General features: G+C 38.6%; 3 protein-coding genes across 3 annotated transcripts; 1 reads left to right on the top strand and 2 right to left on the bottom strand.

Annotated features, from left to right (window-relative positions):
* Nucleotides 1-6,541: 6,541 nt before the first annotated feature.
* On the bottom strand, nt 6,542-11,180 carry LOC104451674 (probable LRR receptor-like serine/threonine-protein kinase At3g47570). Its single transcript, XM_039300324.1, has 5 exons — nt 11,065-11,180; nt 10,338-10,396; nt 8,825-9,172; nt 7,047-8,375; nt 6,542-6,801 (listed from the first exon to the last, which is right to left on the bottom strand). The coding sequence occupies exons 1-5, from the start codon at nt 11,178-11,180 to the stop codon at nt 6,542-6,544; spliced, it is 2,112 nt and encodes a 703-aa protein (XP_039156258.1).
* A 1,930-nt stretch (nt 11,181-13,110) lies between these two features.
* Nucleotides 13,111-17,211, bottom strand: LOC104447659 (protein FAR1-RELATED SEQUENCE 5). The gene is given in 5 exon segments (XM_039299347.1): nt 13,111-13,601; nt 13,791-14,007; nt 15,662-15,786; nt 15,789-16,085; nt 17,111-17,211. Coding segments are annotated over 4 exon segments (627 nt in total). The 5' UTR covers nt 17,112-17,211; the 3' UTR covers nt 13,111-13,601; nt 13,791-13,803.
* Nucleotides 17,212-18,595: 1,384 nt separating this feature from the next.
* On the top strand, nt 18,596-20,134 carry LOC104451664. Its single transcript, XM_039300323.1, is given in 3 exon segments — nt 18,596-18,957; nt 19,058-19,121; nt 19,592-20,134. Coding segments are annotated over 3 exon segments (969 nt in total).
* Nucleotides 20,135-25,558: the final 5,424 nt, after the last annotated feature.

Below are 25,558 nucleotides of genomic sequence, written 5' to 3'. Positions count from 1 at the left end.
TTTGCGTGTAACTTTCTATATGTGTACTTGTATGTCAAGTTACACAGTGCTCACATTATGCTAATTATATACGTTACTTGTTTTTCAGTTACCTTTTCTGTAATTAATAACTCCACTATTATTGAAGTTTTTACTACTATAAATTTTAAATTGTGGACATATGATTTGCTGCTTGGGAAAATAGCAATCGAATTTGCTTACTGTCCATGAAGCGTTCCATTCAGGAACACTTGAAAAGTGATTTGCCTGCGGACTACACTACTAAAAGATGATGGAAGCCTTAATGGCTTGAAGTTGTGTAATTATGACACATCTGTAAAGATTGTGTTTAAGTCCTAATGGTATATGCGTCTCATATAAGGTTGAAAAGTTGTTTCCAAAAGTTTTTTGTCTAAGGAATATCTCACACATGTCTAAAGAAAAAGTATAAAATGTGGTAATGTTGATATTCTATCTACTCTTAACGGTTATTTAAAGACTTTTATTGATTACTGTGGAAGTAAAATGACCGAAATAAAGAATAAATTGGTTATAATTAGTCTTAAAGGTTGTCAGGTTTAATACTGGCAGCGAGTATTTTGGCAATTATGATAATGCGGAATAGCTTAAATAATCATTTGTCAAATACTTGATAAATTCTAGGGTGGTAATTTAATTACTATGCTTGAAAATCCTGACAAGAAGATTTGGCCAAAAGGCATAAAGCACCATAATGAACATGGTGATGAGTATGATTAGTAAGACTAATTTATCCAGTTTTCTGTGGATTGATATTATGAAAGTAACATTTTCACATACAAAAGGTGTTTCTTATTAAAGTTATTTTATAACCTTCTTTTGAGTTATAGACTGGACATAAATCACTTGAATCATATTAAATTTAGAGGTGTCATGCAGAAGTGAGGTTATCTAATCCAATATTAAGTGCGTTGAAATTTAGATCTACTCGGAATTATTTTGTATCTTACCCAAATTGTTAAAAGGTGTATCAATTTTAGAGCCCTAAAGAAGGTACAAGAATTATGGAATCACATACTCTAAAGTTTCTTAAGATCGACATAATTGTAGAGGATAGCTGCTCTCAGACTATTAAAGATAATAGTATGATGGAGGTTACTGTGTTTTTGTCTTTACCTATTCAGATAATTGTGGAATCTCCTGTACCATAGACTAAACTTGTTGAGGTTCGAGTACTATTTTTGATATAATTTATGATGAAATTTTTTCAAACCTCTCAAGTGTAGAATGAAGTGGTTATAGCTTTACTCAGGAGATTTGTTAGGAAAAAACGATAAGTTATATCATCAGACTACATAGTCTATTTGTGAGAGCATGACTACAATATCCACTACATGGTTGATTTAGCAACATAAATAAATGTTGTTTCTTATCATTAATCAAGTATGTGATTAGATGCCATAAAAGGCGATATACAATCTATGAAACATCATAGTGTTTGGAAACTTACTGACTTGCCTAAAGATCATAAGTTCATTAGTTGCAAATTGGCGTACAAAACTAAAAGGATTTCAAAAGAAAGATTATGGAATTTAAAACCAAATTGGTAGCTAAAGTTTTCACTTTGAAATAGAGGTGGATAGTTTATAGTGAAGAAATAATTATTTCTTTAAAAGATTCTTTCAAAGTGAACGTGGCATTAATAATTTTTTTTTTATATGGAGTTACACCAAATAGATACAAAATCTATATAGTGCAACTGGAGGATTTTACAGCAAATTCAAGTAAACTTGTGTGTAGACTGAAAAATTTTATTCATAGTTTTAAGAAAGTTTTCTGACACTATTATTAAAGTTTCATAGTGTTCAATTGGAAACAAAGTAATTCAATATACTGCAAGGTCAGTGAGAGGAAATTTATTTTTCTCATACTCAATGTACATGATATTTTTCTTATAAGTAGTGACCTTGAGACATCTTTTGTCCTTTGTACTGAAGGATTGTTCTCACCATATTTTATTAAATTTATCTCAGAGGACATTTGCTGATCGTATTTTGGAAATATTCAATATACATCTTTGCAAGCCAAGGATTGCTCATGTTGTTAAGGGTGATGGACTTAATCTATCACATTATCCTTATTTAGATATTGAAAAAATCTAATTAAATGGTATATCTTGTATCAGTGCACTTAAAAGTATAATGTATGCTCGAATTTGCAATAAACTAAATATCGTCTTTGTGACGGGACTTCCAGGCAGATATCAGTCAAATCCAGGACGTGATCATTGGGTTGCTGCCAAGAAGGTTTTGAGGTACTTAAAGAGGACAATGGATTATATGCTAATTTACAGACATGTTCAAATTCTTGCAGTTAGTAGGATTTTTAGATGTAAACCTTGTTGGCTGTTATAATGACATGAGATCAATAACAGACTACATATTTATATTAGTAGGAAGTGCAGTAAATAAAGTTCTATGTCATATTCTACTATGTAAGTAGAATTTGTAACATTCTTTTATGATGTTACCTAGGCTATTAGGCTCCAGAACCTCATTAAGGAGTTGACCGTTTTTAACTTTATGGATTGATCCATACGGTTATATTAAGACAATAAATTTATAATATTATCTATTTACAACAGAGGTCTCAAGGGGTCTAAATATATGACGGTCAAAATTTTTTACCATAAAGAAACAGTACAGAAAGGTGACGTTATAATATAACATATTTTCACAGATGATATGGTTGCAGATCAACTAACTAAAAGCCTACACCCATGTCTATTTGAGCGACATGTCATTAACATGGGCCTAGGAGTATCATGAGATGCTGTTGTTCAGTGGGAATTATTTTAGCTTTACTCTGATAAATGTTCCATCTATGTTCGTTACACTTTGTAACGGTTTGATATGTATCAACTTTTGCATTCAATAAAATATTTTTGAATGTGTTGCTATTATGTTGAATACATATTGATAAAGTCTCAAGGTACTATATAAACCTTGAGTGAAGGCTAGGGACATCCGGTTATTAGCCTTGTGCATATATCTTGTTATACATAAAGAAATGTTAACCGTAAGGACAAGGCATATGTGGGTTCATTGAAACCACAAAGACATTCTCTAGTGGCATAAGTTTTTTTTATCGCTTAAAGTAAGAGAATTGTGACTGACAAATGGGATTTCTTTATGAGAGATGTTATCTATTTGCCACACTACCATATTGAATCCATATCAATAAAGTTAAGAATATTCATGACCATGGAAGGCTCTGTGTGTATACATGCAGTTACCGGCATGATTCGGTGTTTAAGATTTTATGGGATAGGATTGACTATTAAGAATTATCTCTGGACTAAATGTGCGCACATATAGTACGATTCCAATTAATATAGTCCAAGTGAGAGAATGTAAGAGTTTTCCTAATGTGGATTACATTAATTGATATTGTAATTTACTGTTTTTACGGTTACCATCAAACATGGTTGGTCTAAGGTGAGATAAAATATTTCTTAATTAATTTAATATGGGACTGGCTAGTGTGGGCCTAGTTGAGCCTGGCCCGTAATGAATGAGCATAGCTGGAAACTTTATAAATAGTACTCAAGTCTCTCTTCTAACCCTAATTCACACATGTATCCTCATATAAAGAGCTTTTACCTAACGCTAAACTTGAGAGGGGCCGCCTCATTGAGCTAGTGATACGGAGGGCAATAGAGGAGAAGGGCTTCCGCATGGAATATTGTGTTTCCGCTTCTGCTTCAAGAACGATGGATCCCAAAACAGGTGCGTTAATCTTTCTGCTCAATTATGCATGTTCTTGTTCTGGTTATGGAGATATTGGAACTGCGCAATTTGCATCATACACAGATGTGATGTTTCTATTGGCAGCTCAGTTTTGTCTCCAGCCATGCTCGTGCATTTTTGAATGCTAGAAGCTTGATTAGTCAAGATGTTAGCGTACATAGCACGAGTTTCTTTTTGACTCTGTGTCTGTCCTAGTGCGTGTATTGAGGGAATGGATGGTGGATCCATCTAGATGCCTTTCCAGATTTTGACTTGAAGTCAAGCAAAGCCCACAAATTTCTGAAGTCTTCCACTTTGGAAAATAAACCGAAGACTGATGATTAAGCGCGATTCGTTAGCTGGTCATTGTCATGATTCACAATAGCTTAATCAGTCAAAATCATTTCATAGTTGACCCGATGAACGTGCTCATCTGTTAGAGACGTCATTGTGAAGCATGTATATATCTATTAATAACTAGATTTATTTCAACCTGAATAGTAACTTTTTAACAGGAAAATTAACTTTCGGCCTATTAATAATTGATTATTTCTCCACGTCATTAATAACTTTCATGTGAAAATTAGGTAAGTCATAATACTCAGGTGGTGAACTCAAAGTGTTGTCCTGGCAAAACAGAATTATACTTAGTCAGTCTTTTAACAACATGACTTTTCACCATGGAAAGTAGGTTTGCGTATAACAATTGCTACTTATTTTGTCATGAAGAAAAGTAACTTTACTTTTAAACTGTTATATTTAGTAATTTCTCTCCGCTAATGGTCACTTTTTATTTAGCGAATTAAGTCTAAGCATATTGATGGCTAGTAATTTCTCGATATAGTTAGTAATTTCTATTCTTGAAAGTTGCTTATCCATGTGATTAACAAATCCCCATATAAAAGGAGTGACTATAGATATATCTATATTAAATTTTATGCATACGTGATTGCGTGATTTGGTAACTTTACTTAAATGCGGAAATAAAAGTACTAGCAGTAGTAAACATGAGAAATAACAGTGCTGAAGAATTTGCACTTACACTCGAAGAAAAATCCAATACACACAAGTTACATAATTCTACTAAAGCATTCTCGGATAATTCCCGCTACACACATCAAACGCGGATAGGTGTCCTCAAATTACCACATGTTAGAATGCTGAATCCGAAAGCTGTACATCCTTATTCACCCACCAGGGCAACACTATTGCCTATGCTTCACTAAACATAGCTTTAGGGACAAAGATCAATTCCCGGCATTGGATTATTTCAAATCAAAGTGACACCGAGCCGTTCCTAGTCAATCTGCAGAAACCAAGCTTTCCTTCAAGTAAGATTTCGAATAGCTAATTGGTTGCAATTCATCTTAAACAGCATCATACAAATGAAACGAAAAGAAGAAGAAGAAGAAGAAGCAAGGCAATTTATTTTGGATTCATTTTAAAATACTATGGCAGCAAAATAGAGTTTTAAGTAAACCAACGGAACCATTTTGCTGCCATGGGCCCTGTGCTAGTTTAAATACGTATAGCTTCAGAAGGGGAATAATGATCAACTATCATCTTAAGGAAAAAAGAATGATTGGTTCTTTGTTATAGATTTTACCTGTCCACTTCCGTTTGCGTATTCAACACTAAATGTATAACAGCTAAATATAAGTTATCAGTGGTGCACCTTGTCCATGCAAACCCAAGGCAAAGAGTTTCTCTCTAATTTGATGTAGCTTATTTGCAACTCCACTGATGCTCATCCGTCTTTTGGGGACTTCGTTGGAACAAGCAACTCCGATATTATACACCATAAGCAAACACTCTTGAAATGTGCCATCGCTTTTAAAAAGCCAATGCGGAGGACTATGGGTGCGTTTGGGAACCACTTTTGGGGAAAGTCTTTAGAAAAATGCAAATACCTTTGAGTTAAAAGTGTTTTTCAAAATGCAACTATGTTTGGTAAATTGTACTTTGAAAGCGCTTTGTGAAGTACTTTGAGCAAAATAGCGTTTGGGGAATTACACTTACAAAAGATCTTTGTGTAAAAAAAAAAAAATTATCAAAAGAAAAATTTTAAAATATTGACCAAAGGGCAGTGGCCGCCGGCGACCTCCAGCGACGCCGGATCGGGGCAGCGAGGTCGCGGGAGGACCTCGCCGCCCGGATCCGGGTCGCGGCGGGGTCGCGCGACCTCGCCGCCCTCGAACCGGGCGGCGAGGTCGAGGGAGGTTGCGCGACACCGCCGCGACCTAGATCCGGGGCCGCAAGGTCGCGCGACCCAGATCGGGGGCGGCAAGGTCCTCCCGCGACCCCGCCGCCCCGATCCGGGTTGCGGTGACCCGCACCTTGCCGTGGGTCGCGACGGTCGCGCCACCGCCCGGCGTCACCGGCGACCACTCGCGGAAGAAGAAGCTCGCGGAAGAAGAAGACCGCCTGCCGCCCCAGATCTGGGTTGCGGTGACCCAGCCCTCGGTCGCGCCACCTCCGGCGTCGGTCGCGCCACCCCCCGACGATCGCCGGCGTCCCTCTAGCAGTCGCCGGCCGCTCGCAGTCAGCCAGAACAAAACCCCCCAGAGAAGATGAACAGTTGCGACACAAGGGCAAGAATTGGAAAAACAAAAAATTCGTGAGGACAATTTCGGAAGAAAAAAATTATGAACAGTGCCCGTGTGGGCATGCCGAAAAAACCGTAAGCCCAAGGCAGGTCCCCCCCTGCCTTGGGCTTTCGGCTTCACAATGCTGACATTTAGGGAATGCGGGCTCAAAATTTTTTGCCAAACGGGCTGGCATTTGCCCAAGTACCTTCAGGCTTCAAAGGGGCTTTGGGAAGTGGTTCCCAAACGCACCCTATATGGGCCTAAATGGCTCTCTCTTTCTTGAAGTAGGATGTTGTCCGTAATTTCAAGCACTTGTTCCGGTAAAGCTTTTGTGACATAATTATGAAGAGTCAAATTATCTCTAAAGGTGTCGTCGGTGGGACTCAACCCCGTGAACATCTCCAATAAGAGAATGCCATAATTATACACATCACCTTCTCTTGAAACCTCACATCCCATTGCATATTCTGCCACACATTTAGATCATATTGCAATTCAAATTGGAGTGCAAATCATCAAATCAGAATCAATTGTGCATAAGCCCATAAGAGTAATCATTAGCTACCAAATTTCACACAAGAAGACACATCAACAACTTTTAGGTTAATAAAATTTCTTGGTTTTAGGGAGAGAGAGAGAGAGAGAGAGAGAGAGAGAGAGAGTACCTAGTGGAGCATAACCAATTGTAGAGAGAGAGAGAGAGAGAGAGTACCTGGTGGAGCATAACCAATTGTCCCTCTTAGACCGGCTGAGCTCATTTGATTGGCTACAGAATCAAGGGATGATTCAATAAGGAATTTTGCTAACCCAAAGTCGCCAACATGTGCGACCATCTCAGAATCTAGAAGGATATTGCTTGGCTTCAGATCACAATGAACGATAGGGATATGGCATTGTTGATGAAGATAATCCAATGGAGAAGCAACATCAATAACAATATTTATCCTCTGAATAAAGTTCAACCTTTTTGGAAGCTCATTCTCATGAGATGATGATGCATTGGGGTGTAGCCACCGTTCTAGGCTTCCATTATCCATGAGTTCATAAACCAAGGCCTTAAAATCATTTCCTTGGTAATCACTACTCGAGCAAACTGTCAGTATCTTCAAAAGATTTTGATGTTTTATGTTTTTTAATTCATCACACTCGGCTATGAAGCTCTTTAGAGCACCATGATGGGCTAAATGAAGCACCTTCACCACAATAGCGATTTGATTTTCCTCAAGTATCCCCTTGTAAACAGAACCAAAGCTTCCAACTCCAATCAAATTCATTGGAGAAAAATTGTTAGTAGCTTTTAAGAGTGTTCCATAAGATACATTTGGACGTGAACCATCCATTGAACTTGAAACTTGTTCTTTTACTTTCTTCTTCAACCAACAAACATATATAAAAGCTAGAATAAGAGCTAGCCCAAGAACTCCGGATATAACAAAAGTGGACAATATTACCATATGGATCTTTCTACTCTCGAAGCTTTTGGAGACGCATGTGGGGAGGTGAAATTCTGGCAGTCCGCCGCAGAGCTCATTGTTCCCAATAATAGAAGTACTTGTAGCATTCTTAAAGACTCCTTCATGTGGTAGCATGCCTTCAAACTTATTGTAAGATAAATTCAGAAGTTTCAAGGAATGAAATACAGTTAAGAATGCTGGAATCTGGCCCAATAAATTGTTTCGTGAAAGATCTAGTTCTTCAATACCTCCTAACCATCTGAATGATTGAGTAATGGACCCAGGGAAGAAGTTGCCCCCCATCCTTAGCGATGTCAATGCAATGCAATCACCTAAACTATTTGGGATTTCATCTACCAACAAATTGTTTGAGATATCCAATGCGGTCAAAGCTTTCAAGTTGCCAACTTCTATGGGTAGAATCCCAGTTAGATGGTTACAAGACAAGTTCAGAATGATCGCTAATGATGAGAGGCCGATAAGTTGGGGGGGAATGGCACCACTAAGATTGTTCTTGGATAGGTCGAGCCGATCAAGAGATCGGCAGTTTGATAGATGTGAAGGAATTTGCCCATGAAAATTGTTCCCTTCAAGATACAATTCAAGCAACTTGGTTAGATTTCCCAAAAAAGATGGGATAGTTCCTCCCAGGTTGTTCCGAGGGAAGCTTATTATAACTAAATTTTGTAGATTCCCAAATTTGAGGGGATGGCACCTAAAAGTAGGTTGCCATCCAGAGTGAATGCTTCCAAATTGGAAAGATTCCCGATTTCTTCGGAAATCTCACCAGATATTTCCTTATTACTTGCAGAAAATATGGTAAGAGTGGTGGATAAACTACCCATGCATCTAGGTAACACCCCACCAAACTTGTTGTCGTCAAAACCCACCCCCCATAATTTGCTGTTGTTAATTACCTAGCACAGGAAGCTCAAGTCTCTAGGTTTTCCACTTCCAAGCTGATTAGTAGCGATATGAAGCAAACTGAGCTTATACAAATTTTCCAAAGAAGGTACTTTCCCAAAAAATGTGTTACCTGTAAGTTCAAGCTTTTCTAGCTTTGTGCAATTCGATATCGACGGAGGAATTGGCCCTGCAAGTTGGTTCAAGCCAACGCTAAAATATTCAAGATCTAAGAGTTTGAGGGCTATGCTTGCACAAAGAGTCCCTTGTATTTGATTCATTGCAACATCAAACACAGTTAGCGAAGAGAGATTGAATAACAAAGATGGAATTATACCCGAGAATCTGTTTCCTCCAAGGGCTAAGACTTGCAAGTTTGGCAAGTAGCCTAGAACATGGGGGATGCTCCCGCCCAAGTTGTTCAGGGTTAGAGAAAGGAACTCCAGCGAAGATAAGTTCCTAGTGGAGGAAGGCACAATACCTGCGAGATTATTTTTATACAAAGAAAAAAGTTGTAGCTTTGATAATGAACCGATTTCTAAAGGAATTTCTCCACTTAATTGGTTGTATTTAAGGATGAGTTCAACAAGGTTAGAGCAAGCTGATATATTTTTGGGAATTTCACCGACCAACGAATTATTGTGTAGTCGTAAGATTCGAAGGTGGCACAACTGGCCAACTTGCAAAGGGATTTCATGATGGAGACTATTGTTTTGGAGCCAAATTTCCCTTAGGAAGCTGAGATTCCCTATATGAGGAGAGATTGATCCAGAAAGCCCTTGTGATGGCAAGTTCAAGACTATTATCCTCTGGTGTCTCCGGCTGCACGTAATGCCATACCATTGGCAAAACTCAATGCTATTGTTCCATGAGTTGAGCACGCCAAAAGGATCTCCAGTTATGCTAGCCTTAAATGCGAGCAAGGCGAGTCTGTCTGTTACATTGGTGTAGGAGGAGACTTGGTTAAAGCACAGGGCAAGAGCAATACAAAGAAGCAATTGGCATAATGGGAATTCCTCCAAACAAATGCTTAAGCGTTTCATGACTCAAAACCCAAGGAAGCGGATAGATATGAAAGCAAGGCAAGAAGAAACAGGAGGCAGGAACAGTGCTAATGGAAACTTTGAAGAGATTTATAAGAAAGTATCGATTTCTCAGGACATATTTATAAGAACAGTGAGCGGTCATTGCGCAGCTACTCCATTCGTTGGTTCGTCTTCTCCTCTCCCGTCCACTCTCCTAACGGATGTCACGGTTGTAACTACATTGGACCATCCACAAAATTATAAGGCGATCATTACGCCGTTGGACCGTAACGTTTTGGCATTTTTCATCAACTAAGCACGCTAAAAACCCGGAGAGCTAAGAAATCCCCTTCATGACTTCTATGAGCGATAGAGATTTCTCTTACGTCAATTCATTTTGTGAAAAATATAAGAAAGCCATTTGATATGGAATATTTAATTTGATTTTCCTCCGTCCACTCCTTTTAAAAAAATCAAAATTTTAATTATTTTTCTTTCTTTTCTTTTTCTCTTTTCTTTTTTCCTTTTTCCTTTCTCCTCCTCCTTCTTCGGTTGATCACCAAATACGACGACGGCCGATGACCCGCCATAGGCGAGCTCGAGCTTGACGCTTGTGCTCACCAATGGCAAGCGGCAAGCTCGCCAATGATCGGTCAACGACTGTCGCCATGGTCGTGCAACTAGTCAAGAAAAAGGAGAAAAAAAGACAGAAAAAAAAAGAAAAAAGAATTAAAATTTGATTTTTAGAAAAGAAAAAGGATAGAAGAGTGGGCTAGCAGGCTATGCGAAAAATGTGAGATAAGAGGGAGTGCGTGAAAAACGTTTTCCGCTTTCCAAAAGACATTTTCTGTTGATGGAAAATGTTTTCCCTAACTAGTTCATTTTCTATGAAAAGGAAAAAGTACCAAAAAGTCATAAACATATTGCATTTGTACCAATTCGGTACTAAACTTTTCAATTGGACCAATTTAGTCCTAAACCTTTTAATATTTGTACCAATTCAGTCCATCCGGCCAATTTTGGCAAGCCGGCGCGATGTGGACATCGGCCAGTGGCCGGACACCGACGTGGCAATTTTTATGATATTTTATTTTATTTTTTCGATTTTTTTATTAATTTTTTCTCTTTTTTTTTCCTTTTTCCTTCTTTTCCGGTAGTGGCTAGCAAGGGTTGCGACCCTCGCCCGGCCTCTCCCAAGGCCGCCGGCGAGGCCATGGCGGCCATCGCGTGGTGGAGGCGAGGTTGCGAAGCCCTCGCTAGCCGCTAGTGAGGGTCACGGCCCTTGCTCGGCCTTGCCTCGCAACCGGCGGGCGGGGCGGCTTCGCCCGAACCCGGGTGAGGCCCTCACCCGGCCTTCTTTGCGAGCGAAGGCAACCTAGCCAACCGCCGGTGAGGCGGCTTTGCCCTTGCCTTGCCGCGGGCGAAGGTGGCCTCGCCCACGGTTGGAGAGGCCATGGCGGCCATTGCCGGGGCGGAGGCAAGGCCGCGAAGCCCTCGCCAACCGCCGGCGAGGGTCGCAGCCCTCGCCTCCGCCCCGGGTCGCCATAGCCTCGTCGAAGGCCCTAGGAGAGACCGGGCGAGGGTCACAACCCTCGCCGACGGCAGCAAAGGGCTTCGCGGCCCTCGTCGACCACCTTGCCGGAAAAGAAGGAAAAAGGAAAAAAAAAAAAAAATGAATGAAAAATTAGAAAAAATTAAAAAAAATCATAAAAATTGCTACTTCGGCGTCCGGCCGGCCAAAATTGGACGGATGGACTGAATTGATATCAATATTAAAAGGTTTATGACTAAATTGGTCTAATTGAAAATTTTAGGACTAAATTGGTACCAATGCAATAGGTTTAGGACTTTTTTGGTACTTTTCCCTATGAAAAAAAATGCCCGAAAATCCAGAAAATGTTTTTGTAAATGTTGTTTTCCGCAAAATGAAAGGACTTTGACAAAGCCAAATGGAACATTACGTGAAATGAATGCCAAAAAATCCAAAAAAACGTTATCCTGAATGTCGTCGCGATATGAATAGAAAATCTGGAAAATATATTTTTAGACGTTTTCTGTGAAATAAACGGACCACAAAACCATTGACATTTGTGAGATTTAAGTGAAATGAATGCCGGAAAATCCGGAAAATGTTTTTCTAAACATTGCTTTCCATGAAATGAATGGACTTTGACAAAGCCAAATGGAACATTACGTTAAACGAATGCTAGAAAATTCGAAAAACGTTCTCCTGAATGTTGTTTTCTATGATATGAACGGAAAATTTGGAAAACATTTTTTAGACGTTTTCCGCGAAATAAATAGACTGCATAACCATTGACATTTGTGAGATTTACGTGGAATGAACGCTAGAAAATTCGGAAAATATTTTTCTAAATGTTGTTTTCCTCGAAATGAACAGACTTCGACAGAGCCAAATGGAATATAACCATTTAAATTTGGGGGATTTGCATGAAACTCACGGGACTGATAGCTGTGATTGACCCTGGTCTACACGAATCACTGGATATATAAGCATCAGCTATTAGACCAATTTGGAGCAATTTGAGCGTGCGAGTCCAAGCTACCCACTCCATTGGTGGAACGTTTACCTCAATCAGTGCAGCGCCCCCGCCCACACTTTTTTTTTTTTTTTTTTTTTTTTAACAGGTCCCCGCCCACACTTTACTCTAGTACTTCGTGAATAAAGCGGAGACTCCAATTGTGACGACTTTGATACTCCTGAAGTTGACACTCAACAATGACGTAAAATTACATTCTGAATAGCAGTTGAGTCGTACAAAAAAATTTAACCCTCCCTTGAGAAATTGTTTTACCAATGAAACTCTCTCTGCTCCATTGATATCGCACAAGAGAAGAAAAGAAGAATGAGAGAACAAGATGTTGGAAAATAATCGATTGGAAAGAATGAAATCAGACTTTCAAGTGTGAAAAGACACTTTCTTTAAGAAATTATTTGCTCCACATGATCGTTAATGGTTACTGACAAAACTTTTTCAAGATACAACAAAATCTAAAATGATAAATACCAAATTGTAATTTTGGTATTTCTCCGAAAACTCTCAAATAGCGAAATCCTTTTTGTGAACCGACGTACTATTTCAAAATGACACGAGTTCATTTTTTTAACTGAAAATTCGTAATTAAAAATAATAATAAAATAAAAATAATCTTCAATTGAACAGATACACGGTTATATCTTTTCATCAATTGAACAGATAAAAAGTAATTGTCACACAATCATATCTTTTCAATACGAAACAGAACACCTCTTACTTTGTAACCACTGCTCATCTCTTTTTTATACGAGAAAAACAACTCACAACACAAGGCAGAGGGATAACCCTTGCATTGAATAGTTGTTCCTTGTGATGAATTCTTTTAGTACAATCTCTACTACCAATCCAAAGTACCTCACATAGAAAAATTTTGTAAGAAGTGCAGAAAAATAGGCCTACATCTGAAAATACTCCTAGAAAAAAAGATCAGTTTTAAACAATTTAACTACAGCTTTTAATTTGCTGTTTTTTCCCCTAGGAACATATCGAACTATATAATATGCCTCTTGACCATAAATCACATGGTCATCAAGTCTAGAGGATTCATACTGACTGGGCTCCTGTTGGCTCCAATCGCCCTGCTTCCATGATCAAAAGCACAATATGACTGCTCTCCATCGCTAGATAAAGCACGTAGCACAACCACTGCCAATGATCACGCAATCTTCCGATGACCAGTATACTTGTACTTTCATACTAATCATCTCTTGCTGATTGCTTAGCGATCATTAACCATCAATCCTCTTAAAGAAGCCCTTGGATTGCACATGCCACAGCATATATGCACAGCTCCTGTCGCTCTCCTGCCACCATCTTCTGCATTCATCTGCACTTATTAAAAGGAGGAAAAGATTGGAGATGAGAAGACATCAATTCTGTTTTCCTACCGGAAGCGCCACAATGCATCCTGAAAATACTAAAAAGCAATAGACCGATGCAACTGCGGAGATGGCAAAAAGCAAGACATAGAGTGTACGAGGAAATAGAAGACATGGTACAAGGTATAGGGATATACCCATACACTGAGGCTAACTTCTCCTCATAAGGCCCGGGTCCACAGGTTCATATTTTCTAATGTTGTTTACCACAGACTGAACTTTCTTCGAGAGCTGATCGTTGTGCTCCTCGACGATTTTCACAAATGCAGTTAGCTGCTCTTGATATGCTGCACACAACCTTTTCTTGTTTCGCAGCTCAGCTGTTAATTCCTGGATTTTCTTGTCCTTTTCATCCTACATTAACAAAAGAAAATGCAGAGGATGATAGTTTGATTAGTCATACATACACCATAGATGCTGTATACCTCAAATTTATACTAAAATCATTCAGAAAGTCTTGGCCAATTTAAACAAGCACACCAACCACCACCACTGCCAGTTCGAAAGTCAGTTGAATTAATATGAGTAAGACACGGGGACATGGGGTGGAAAAGTAATTGATCAGCTCATACAGAAACGTGATTGGCTCTTGGCATTTTGGCTCAATTATAAGTTTCTCCTCCAGTCTATTCACTAGTTGCTTGTCTCTCTGGACCAGAAGAAAAGCCACTTTACTGGGAATCGATATCCATCTTTCCATCAGAGGGGTTGCTGTTATTTTCTATGAAGCACAAAGCATTGCCCCTAAGAATTATGGCATATTTCATTCAAGCGATAAAATACAAAATAATCATACTAAAAAGCTTATTTCTTCAAAACATGCTCCTGAAAACTTTCTTGGCAAGATTCAATTTTTCTTAAGTTGCGCTGCCCTGCTGAGAGCCAGGATCACTAAGATAAGTAGTCAGAGATAAGAAAGACAAGAAAGATAGTGAAGACAGCATAATCTGATCAAGTTGAACAGGGAGCATGTCAATGTAACTGAATAACTGTCCAACTTTGCATGACATAAAAGCTGGTCCATTCCATTATCAAGGAAAGGAAAATAAGGAAGAAACAGATGACTAGACGAACATCACAATTGAAGACCATTTCATCTCCGTGAGAGTTCTAAGAAATTTTCTGCTTTTCAACACAGAAAGAAGTTAGAAAAGGTCGCACAATTTAAGCTATAAGAAGGCATTAATATGACTGATTGTCCTGCCAAATACTCATGCATCTCGTCATGTCACTTGCAGGAACAAATCTAGAGTTAGGTTTGGCAGGCCAAATTTTTCACAAAATTTAAGTATGATCCAGACAAGCTGCAGTTTAGCTTCTGACCTTTACTGCAACTTTTGCTTGTAGTGATTATTTGGAATGTGTTAGATCTCTAGTACTAGTATCTGAAGTTACGTACAACCCATCTATTATTTCAAACGTTACAATACTGCAAGTTGGGAGGTAAAAGCCCCCGCAAACATTTATAATACAACTAATGAGATTTGATATTCGCAATGTGGTTTTACACCAGAACACGGAAAAAAGTATTATTAATCAGTTTACCATAACACCATACTAACAATTATCAAAGAATTAAAAGTAACTCCCAAAAGACATATAGAGCAATATCTTTTGACAAAGCTGGCCTTAACAGTGAGTAGAGATGCCAAAAGCACGATTATGAATCTTTTGCCTTAACTGTACTATCGGGAGGCCATGCATTAGACAACAGGAATTAACAAAAGCAGTAGAGGGACAAAAGTCATTTCTTTGCTTCTCAAGTATAAGGCCATCCTTTTCACTCACAAAATCCACTTTTAAGTTGCAGAGGCAAACTCTTGAAAGATGCTTTCCTCATGCCAACTCTCAAAGATTATACAGTATCTTATAGTAAGAGGAATAAATCAAATATGCAAGTCCATCTTTATTCTTTCAATAACTAATAGAGAGATCGAGAGCACTTGGAGAATCAAGGTATCATGCAACAGATCAGTCATGTGAAGTAAGTAAGATGGGCAAAACTGACCATTGTTTGACGAGCTTCGCGTGGAGAGATGACGAGTGGATGGTTATGTTCCTTTACGAATTTTGTGATCACCCATTTTCCAGATCTATCAACCTTTACATGAATCATAGCCTTGCAACCTTCCTAGTGCTTGCTCTTGGCTTCCTAACTGGTCCAAATTTACCTCGTATACTAACACAGTAACCCTCCTTATTGCATCCAAGTCGACGAGCTAGAATCTTGCCATCTCTTTCAGAACGGCGGCAAGACATCACACGCATTACAAATCCCACTCTTCGAGCATACTCGTCGTAAAAGATCTTGGCAGCGTCTTCAGAGTCAAATTCCATACCCTCACATGGCTCCACTATAGGATCTCCTTCACAATCTACCAATTCCACTCCACCAGAATTCTCAGCTGCTCCAGCTTCATCTTCTAGATCCACTGTCATGAATCATTTTACCATTAATTTTCATAAGCAATGCATTGGATGCCCCAAAATAGCACGGACCTTCTCACAATGGATAGATGATAAGTTAAAAACAGTAAACCTAATAAGAAAAACTGGTGATATTCATGTTGCCCCTGATGCTGTCCAATGCTGAGGTCTGAGAAACCATACGAGTGGATAGTGAAGAAAGGAATGCATTTAAAAATCACTGTAGGCAACAAGGTGAGAAACAAAGGACTACAACCAAATTGAATGTCCTGAGGCCTGCAAGAACAAGAGGACTACCTACAGTATAAACAGGGGAAAAAAGAAAGTACCAGAGGGAACATATGCCCCATAAAATACCAGACTTTTTGGCTTAGCATGAAGGACTAGACCTTAAACTATCGCGGAACAGTGTGAAAAGGATTTATAAGCCAACCCCGACCAGATAGAATGAGACTTGGTTAAGTTGATTATGAATATGAGAAAACAAAACCGAAAGATCATCTAAACATATGATCCTGCAACTGTCTCTAGCGGGGTCTCGTTTTTTGTCATTTCTATCGCATCTTTGTCCCGGGATTGCAAAAATGGGGGTTACCAAACAGAGAAAAAACCAAAACATCTTCATCTCCGAAACTTCAGCAACCGCATAGCTCACATTGATCACTTTCTCTATAGCTTCTACCACAGAGCCTCTATGTATGCACAAGAAAACTTCAAATAGCATAGACCAGTTTCCTCCAAATTGCTAAACAAAATTCAAGCATAACAAGAAAGAGCCAAGCATATATATCACATCCACTCCAAGGCCAAATCAAAGCAACAAGAAGCGGCATCGAACGTATCAAATTCAACAACCCACATGACCCCAAACATATCAAACAGATAAAAAAGCTCGATCTTTAAGCTGGAAATCCGATGATTAGAAGCTGGAGCGAAGCTCGATTTCGATTGACACGAATGCTTTGGCAAGAAAATGGCAAGAGTAATTGATGGGGCCGAAATCGAATGCCAATCGGAGGAAATCACTTACTGGGTTCGATTCGAATTGGCTGCGATTTGATCGATCTCTTCGTCGGACTTCGGTGGCGCGAGGAGCAGAATGCCAGTCTCGAAAACGTAGAGAGAGAGTGAGGTTCACCGCCATAACCAGCAGCGCTGCTCGATGCGGGTCTATGCTTAGGTCGGGCCAGTCACGGGATTTGGGCCGGATCGGCCCGTCATCGTCGGCCCCTCTCCATGCCCGGTCATCGGTTTTCTTCTGATCTGTTGGTTCTATTCAATTCCTCAGAAATTCTTTGTCTGTTCATTTGCTCTTGTAATTTGTGGCCATGCGGCGGTGAATCCCAGTTTGAGTCGTCCCACGTAAATGTTCAAATCAGTGACATCGTATGGCTCGAAATTACTTAAATTCATACGTCTATCATACCGCTCTAACTGTGTCAGGATAAAATTGTCTCTTTTATTGTATTTCTAATCATAGAAACTTTACATTTGAAGGCCCAAGTTCAAACTTAATTATAAAATTTCTCCATCTTTAAACGATAGTCTAATTTAAACCATAATCATCGAGGGTTAAGCAACAAAGCACATCACTGTGTGACTATATTTTGAGACTTTATTTTGCTATATGTACATTGATCTCTCAAGTCATGTTAGAAAAAACAAGGTCCATTTGAAAAAAAGGTAGACTATATAATTATAGCAACATAATTGAAAATGTAGTAAGTAGCCAGATTATATTTTCAGATCATATAAAGAAAGGAAACCTTAATTATACTTATAGCGATCTTGAAATTGAGCATGCTTCCTAAAAGTTATTTTTGAAGAGTTATGACTTTTCAGATGATACTCATAATGAATTATAAAAGTCAAAAACACCTTTCCAAAAGTTAATTTTGGGAAATTAATCAGACTCCTCCTACTATGTGTAGAAAATAAATCATCTAGTGCAAAGGTCATCAAGGCTAGCTACCAAAGAAGGCACACTTAATTACTCCATCTATCACATACATTGTCAATACATTTGAGATTCTTAAATTCTTTAAAGCATGTCAAGTGTTGTCATAAGAAAAGATAGAAGTCCATATTTTCTTAATGATAATTTCTTGCCAGTATAAGTCAAATTTTATTTTTATTTTTTGCGTAATCTAAATATTATAGCTCACACATTTTAACCTTTTATAAATTCGAAACACATAAACTTTCACAGAAATGAAAGTAAGTTGACATATAGAATCATTTTTTTTTTTTCATAATTTTTGAAAATTTGAATATAACGTTGGCCAAGATTCAAAAAAAAAAAAATGCACGAGTGATTCTATAAGTTGGTTTTTCACATTTTTCGGAATTAAAAGCCAAATTGTGAATTTATAGGGATAAAGAAGGGAATGGAAGTCACGTGAGAAGCACGCAGGTTTCCAAGCTCCACCTCCGCCACACGATCGAACAAAAAACCTCGACCTCTCGACTCCCGTCCAAAAATGGAAAATCGAAAACGCCATGGCTCATTCGCGCCATGGCTTCGACAGCTCCACCTCCCAGGCCTCGTTCTCCCTCTTCGCCGGCCGGAGAGATGCGCCGCCGCCTCCGCCGCCGTCGCAGGCACCGCGCGGGGGCGGGACCGGCGTGGGCGTTCCGGGACGTCGCCGCGGCCGCCGCCTGCGGGTTTCCGCGACGCAGGGCCCACAGGAGCGGCGGCCGCCGCCGGAGGTGGACGAGGATCCACTGGGAAAACGAGGACGAAGGGTGGATCGGAGGCGGCGACGGCTCGAGGTCGGAGAGGGGCGGGAAGCAGGTGGGCGCGGAGGAGGAGCAGAGGAATCTCTTGGGGGAGAAGTTCGCCGATTTGCTCAACGAGTCCGCTGATTCCCACTACCAGTGAGCATCCCTCTGTGTGATAATCGCTTTCTCTTCTTCGTTTCTGGATTGTTTTTGCACTTTGCGGTTCTGTTTGTTTCTCCTACGATCATTTGATTAGCGAAAGTGAGGGTTGTGGATTTGAGCTGAACGGATTGGCTCGAGTGGAGACATGGCACGGTGATGTGGAAAGAATCGAAGCGTTCCAGTGGCGTAGGTAGAAACTTAGATTAATTCGAAATGTTGGAACTTTACGTGAAATTTCACGAAGTAACTGCTGGAATTGCACTGAGCACCCAGTCCTAGGTCGGTCGTTGACGGTGGAGGTTAGTTCTGTGCTGAACTTGAAAGGTGAATAGTTGATAAAATCCATGGTGAACAGAGGGGAGAGATTGGTTGTGACTTTTGGAATTGGCTAAGATGATGCCTGGCAACCCACCAGGCTGTCCAGGCTTGGATGGGCTTGGGAGAGGATTTTAAGGTTCGCTAAGGACCGGCTCACCTTTGCTCGTCGATTTATTAGGTAAACAAGTAGTATACAAATACTGTGGAAATGCAGTCTCTTTTTCTGTGTCTTGTGAATCATTTGAATGAGTTGCTTTGAGGGGAAAAAAAATCATTTGGATAAGTATAAAATGTGTGATGCAGCATTTAGGGTCCGCTGCATTCACACCCTGAGGACGAAATCGTGAGCTTAATTGGAGGCGAAAATTCAGTAAATTTTATTACGGTGGCTCAAGCAGTGCACTGGTTTGACCTCCCCAATTTATACTCCCTCGTGACTCGTCTGCCCCGGAAGCTGGGAGGCGTGATTGCAGTGCGGTGCTACAATGATCTTGAAGTGAGCCCTACACATGATCCGATCATGAAAAACTTCCACGAAACTACACTGCCCTTTTGGGACCCCAGCATAAAGTTCTTAATTGATTGTTAAAAGAAACTCCCTTTCCCATTTGAGAGTGTGGGGTTGGGATGCGAAGGCGAGCCATTGCCACTTGATATACCGAAGGGGCACTCTTTCAGAGGGTTTTTGAGGATTTCAAGGTCATGGTCTGCAGTTACTACAGCTAAGGAACAAGGTGTTGATTTGTTATCCGAAGGCATGGTGAAAGAGCTTTAGGACGCATTGGGTGGTCTTGATTTGGTCAGGTGCATCGTGTACAAGGCTTTCATGCTAGCCAGCACAGTGAAACTGTAAATTCCTGTGTCCCCTTTCGACTCTATTAGAATAGAATTGAGCACATGGGCTGTTCAAATGATAAGCTAAGAACTTATGAAACCTGAGCTCAGACTTTGTGATGAGCCGATATCCATAGATTGTGTCATATCTCTGTCAAAAATGCCCAACTTGGTTGGGGAAGGAATTTCTTGGAACAGAATTACGTACGTGGCTTCCTTTTCCCTTCGAAACATGTGGCGAGAGCGTTGAATGAGTGTTGAATGCCCATATCCTGCCGATGTCGAGCTGAGGCGCAAAACCACCTTAGTTTTGTGTGGTTCTTGTCTGGTTCTGTTCTTTTCCCTTCTTAATTTGTTGGCTTGCCACTCTACGACGCTTGCAATCATAAATAGCACGAATTATCTTTTCCCAGACCAAATCCTCCTTCGGCCTCTCAGGCAAACAGGTGATACACTAAATTCTTCCCCTTGAAGGCTTTTTCAGCGCTGATCACATTAATGGGCCAACACAGATTTTCCTTTGAAAGCTGGCCCAATTATTTAGGGCTTCTTGTCCAATGCGAATTGTAATTTTATTACCACAGCTCTTACACGTCTTTGAAGTATATATACAAAAACAGGAACATCTCATTAGGAAACGAATTAACGCAATCAATCTCACATACAAATCTCTTGAAGTCGATGTAATTTCAACCTACTTCATTGCTACCATTGATCTTTGGTGTTGCTACCACTACATTCACTCCCAAATACATGATGGGTGATGTCTGAGCAAAGTCATGAGAGTCAATGTCTTGCATGAGACAAGTTTCCTTATTAACACTATAAGAACAATTCCAATAGATATAAGCAAACCATATATGATTCTTATAAAAAAGTGTTTTTTCAGATGACACGATAAGTGACTTTTTTATTACATAAATGACATCAAATCAATATATTGATGTCAATAACCTCAAGATCGCTTGCTTTAAAAAAAAATCTAATTCGGTATAATATTTTACAAATATAAATAGATAATACATATGAACATTTGCTTTGTTCGGAAATAAAATAATAAAAAACTATTTTACCTCAAAAGAAATAATTAAACCAAATCCAACCAAGTTTTTTTTGGCAGTTCAGTTTAGTATAAGAATACTGTTTCGAAAAAAAAATGGTTCACAAATCAAATTGAACTGTTTTATGAGGTTTGATTTGGTTTCAACTTTTTCTGAAACTAAGCCGAATTGCAAAACGGCATTATATCAATTATTGATTTTGTTAATTAGTTTTACCATCCACATATAAAGTAACTTGTTGAATTAGGTTTGATTTTCATTTTGTGTGAATATATGAACTGTTGTGAGTGTCATGAAATTGTTAAAGTTGGAGACAAATAAGTGAAAGAAGAAAGAAAAAAATTATACCTAATCAAACGGGAAAAAAAAAAAATATTTGGCTTTGTGGGTTCTTGACTATAAAAGGATTTACTTTAGTATCACTTTCCTTCGAACCGTAATTATGCAGTTGGTTTGATTTAACGTCCAAATCGCATCAATTACATTACTCACTTTCTGATAGTTACAAATAAGGAAGTAAGTGTTGTGAAAGAACGTCGAGGCAACTACACATGTACATATGGACTTCCGTTCACAACAATTACAAATACATTAAATGAAAAAAATTCATATAATGTTATTTGTAATGAAATTCATTCACTTATTTACACAAGAGGAGTCACATGAGCCTCATTTCTAGAAGAAATTCTTCCCGGTGGTCTAACGGAGGACTCAAAAACAAAGAATCAATAGCAATTATTGCAAGTACGACAACTAGGGTCTCCAATTGTTCATGGGATCGTTCTACCTTGCCGGGCTGACCACGACATTTTTCATGTCTTATCCGACGAGGTAGCTTTGGAGGAGGCTCACTGTGCTCATCGCCGGGATTGTCTTCATCCTCGGGTCTTTAACATCGCAGCTCAAGAGCAGGTGATGCTCATCATTGAATAAATTTTGTTTGAGTGTGGTGCTGGCTTCACCAATTATGTTCACATGTATACATGTGTGCACACAAAAATTGTGACTGTGATGTCTATCATGTGATTGTGATTGTGCCTTGAAATGTGAGCCAAAATGGTTGTCGTTATACATCATTTTTAACTGTTGTAGTGGAATCTTGATCATTGATGATCTGAAAGCATGTGAAATAAAGTTGGAGCACTTTATTTATTGTACTAGAATCTTGACAAATAATGACATGAAAAGATATGAAATATATTGTGAGTGGGTGGTAGGCCAACGAAGGACAATTTATCCATCACGACAAGTTATCCTTTTCACTAAGAAATAACAAAAAGTGATATTTCACCGTCAGATACGACAAAGGGCGTTTTCCCCAATTTTTTTTTATAGGAGTTCCTTATTAAGAAAACAAAAAGAAGAAGAACCAGAAAAACGGCTCTATCCCATTAAAGTTTGTAAAGTTATTCCCCTTTTGATAAGCCTAAGTTAAACTGGACATGATTTTTGGCCTCATAACATGAAATACATCAATTATTTCATTTCTTTTCTTAATTTCGTTTGAAAAAAAAAGCCATTAGTTCCTATATATATATTTGCTTTTCCGTTTTCCAAAATATTCAGAATTAAAGTAGGTTTTCATTCCACAGCTTCTTATTGATTGTCTGACCAAGTTTCTTCTTATACAATAAAGCAGACACGAATGTATATGAGATCACAATGGACTTCCATTTTCCAAATTCGTCTTGACGTCCTCCTTCATCGAAATCCTAATCACCTTTTAATTTTTTTCCTGATATAGATATCGTGAATTCTTTATCTTAATCAGCCGATACTTTTATGAAGATAGAGATAGCTTATGTTACTTTGTAGCTTTTCCATGTGATTGCGACATTTCATTTTTTGTTTTGTATTGGATATTGACTATCTTCGAATTATCCAGTGGATGCCGACACGTCTAGTTGATACATATTATAATAATTTTGCCTTTAAAAAAGCCCTTTCGGCTATTGGTTTGAATGAACGTGGCTCTGTGAAACTCTGTGTCCAATCCAAAGTTCAGACCTTTTTATTTTAATTTACCTTATTCCATTTTCCCTCAGCTTAAACTTCAAAATTCAATTCAACTGCCTACGAAGAATCTCTTCTTTCTGGTCTAACGAATAATTGTTTAATTTTGTAGGCCATGGGATTGAAAATAAATGATTTAATCTAGCATAAATCAAATGTGGCAAGTTATGATTAGACCATCTACTATGATTCCGATGATTTTGGGGTTAAAAATAATCATCAAAGACCATACTTAGCATGGCTACAAATCAATCCATCACCGTAGAAAGAGATTTTCTCCATTTGAATGATTGAATTCCTACTATATTTTATTACTACAAATTTGCATACTCTATAAAAATACAACTCTTAATTAAAGTGAATCGTAGGGATTTTCGTCAGATAACGGATGATTTGTTCAAAAGGACAAACTATCTTTTTAGATAAGGAAGAACATAAGCTGATATTTGAACATCAGGTAAGAAAAAAGTTTTTTTTTTTTTTTTTTATAGGAGTTCCTATAAAAGAAGAAGAAGAAGAGGAGGCTCTAGCACGTTAAATCATGTAAACTTTTTCTCCTTTTGATAAGCCTAAGTTAAATTTGACATGATTTTATGTCCCTAATAACATTAACATGAAATACATCAATTATTTTTTCTCTTTTCTCAACTTCTTTTGGGGAAAAAGAAAAGAGTTGTTGGTTTCTAACATTATACAATTTTTTTCGTATTTTCCAAAATATTCATAACTAAGAAAGGTGTCCTTACTAGCTTCTTGTTAATCGTCTAACCAAATTTCTTATTATGCAATTAAGCAAGCACACTTAAATGTACATGAGAGGAGAATGCAATTTCCAATTTCATTATAATGTTTTCTTGGTCCTTCTTCCTCGAAGTCCTAATAATCTTTTTATGTTTTGTCCATATATAGTTATCGTAACTTTAATTAATTGTTCTTTAATTATAATCTACCAACTTTAATGATGATTGCGATATGTTTTGTTGATTGTCAGTGTTTCTGTGTGATTGTGATATTCATTTTTGTAGGAAGAAAGTCGGCGGAAGACAACTAACCTCTTTCAGATGCGCAATGAACAATTTGTCCTGGAATGATCGTTGAATTGCGGACGAATTACAAACAAAAATACTCCACGTTGGTCTGAATGCAATCACGAGGAAAGCATCAGATTTTCACAGCGTAAATGTCAATTATTCTTGTAAATGAGAAATGGAACACCTTCTTTTTCTTTTGATGGAAGGAGACAAGAAAAAGGAGAGAAATTTCTGAAAGTACGTTATGCCAACCGTACCAACAGTTATCTTCAGAAAAATTTTATACAACTCCCTCATACCCTTTCAAAGGGTGTCTTTCCATCGTATAATATCAAGAAGAAACGATGTGTTCTCATCACACCCCATTATGGACGTACTAAATAAGTACAACATCTCCCACTCGGATATGATGGGCTTGATAGCACTCTATCAAGAATATAAGGCATTCAGCATTCATCAACTTTACAAAACAATTCATACTAGCAAGTAAGCCATGCAACTAGTGAGTTCACCTGCACTTGGGAGCTCAAATTATGCACATGTTAGGGATGACATAATGGCTACAATCCTAAAAAGAAATAAACAATTGATATCTCACAGTGCCTCAAACATATTTTGTTACATCAATCCAAGTATACCTATCCCGTAAAGGCTATACTTGACTATTCTAAAAAAAAAAAAAAAACATGTATTTACAATTATATCCGCAACTACATAAGACGATATAATTGGTTGACTAGTAAATACATGCGATAGATGTAAAACAAAAATAATCTTCCATTGCACTCATGTTTCTCTCCATTTTAGAATAACTGCTTTCTTAGACATGTCCCATTCATGACCACCGGTAACATGCTAAAGTGGCAACGTTGATATTTTACTTCGAGAACATAGTCGGAAGTAACATATGGCACAAAATGAGGAAAATTATAAATTACGTCAGGGGCTCACATGATGAGTAAATAGGGGTAATTTTAATCACATTCTCTTGTTGGTCATATAATGCACATGTAGTATGAATGACATGTTATAGTGGATTTCTCTTTCTATAAGAGCGTATGTCATTTATTAAATATATCTACTATACGAATCTTAGCCTAAACATACCACCGCCCTCAGCGGCGGAGCTGGCTCGGGCTCTCTTCCCCTCACGAAAGGGAGAAGTTTGAATCCCAGAGGCATGTTAAGAATTATTACCTGGAGTATTGTGATGGTGGGTCCTGCAGTCGCTCCCCCAGGGTTTGCTTGCCGGCAGTCGGTTTACGGGGTTTCCCGGATTACCAAAAAACATCTTAGCCTAAACATAATCACGCACTTCTCACGTACTCATATTTAACT

The sequence above is a fragment of the Eucalyptus grandis genome, chromosome 8 (assembly GCF_016545825.1).
Source record: "Eucalyptus grandis isolate ANBG69807.140 chromosome 8, ASM1654582v1, whole genome shotgun sequence".
NCBI classification, from domain to species: domain Eukaryota; kingdom Viridiplantae; phylum Streptophyta; class Magnoliopsida; order Myrtales; family Myrtaceae; genus Eucalyptus; species Eucalyptus grandis.
This window is presented reverse-complemented; position numbering and strand designations above follow the sequence as displayed.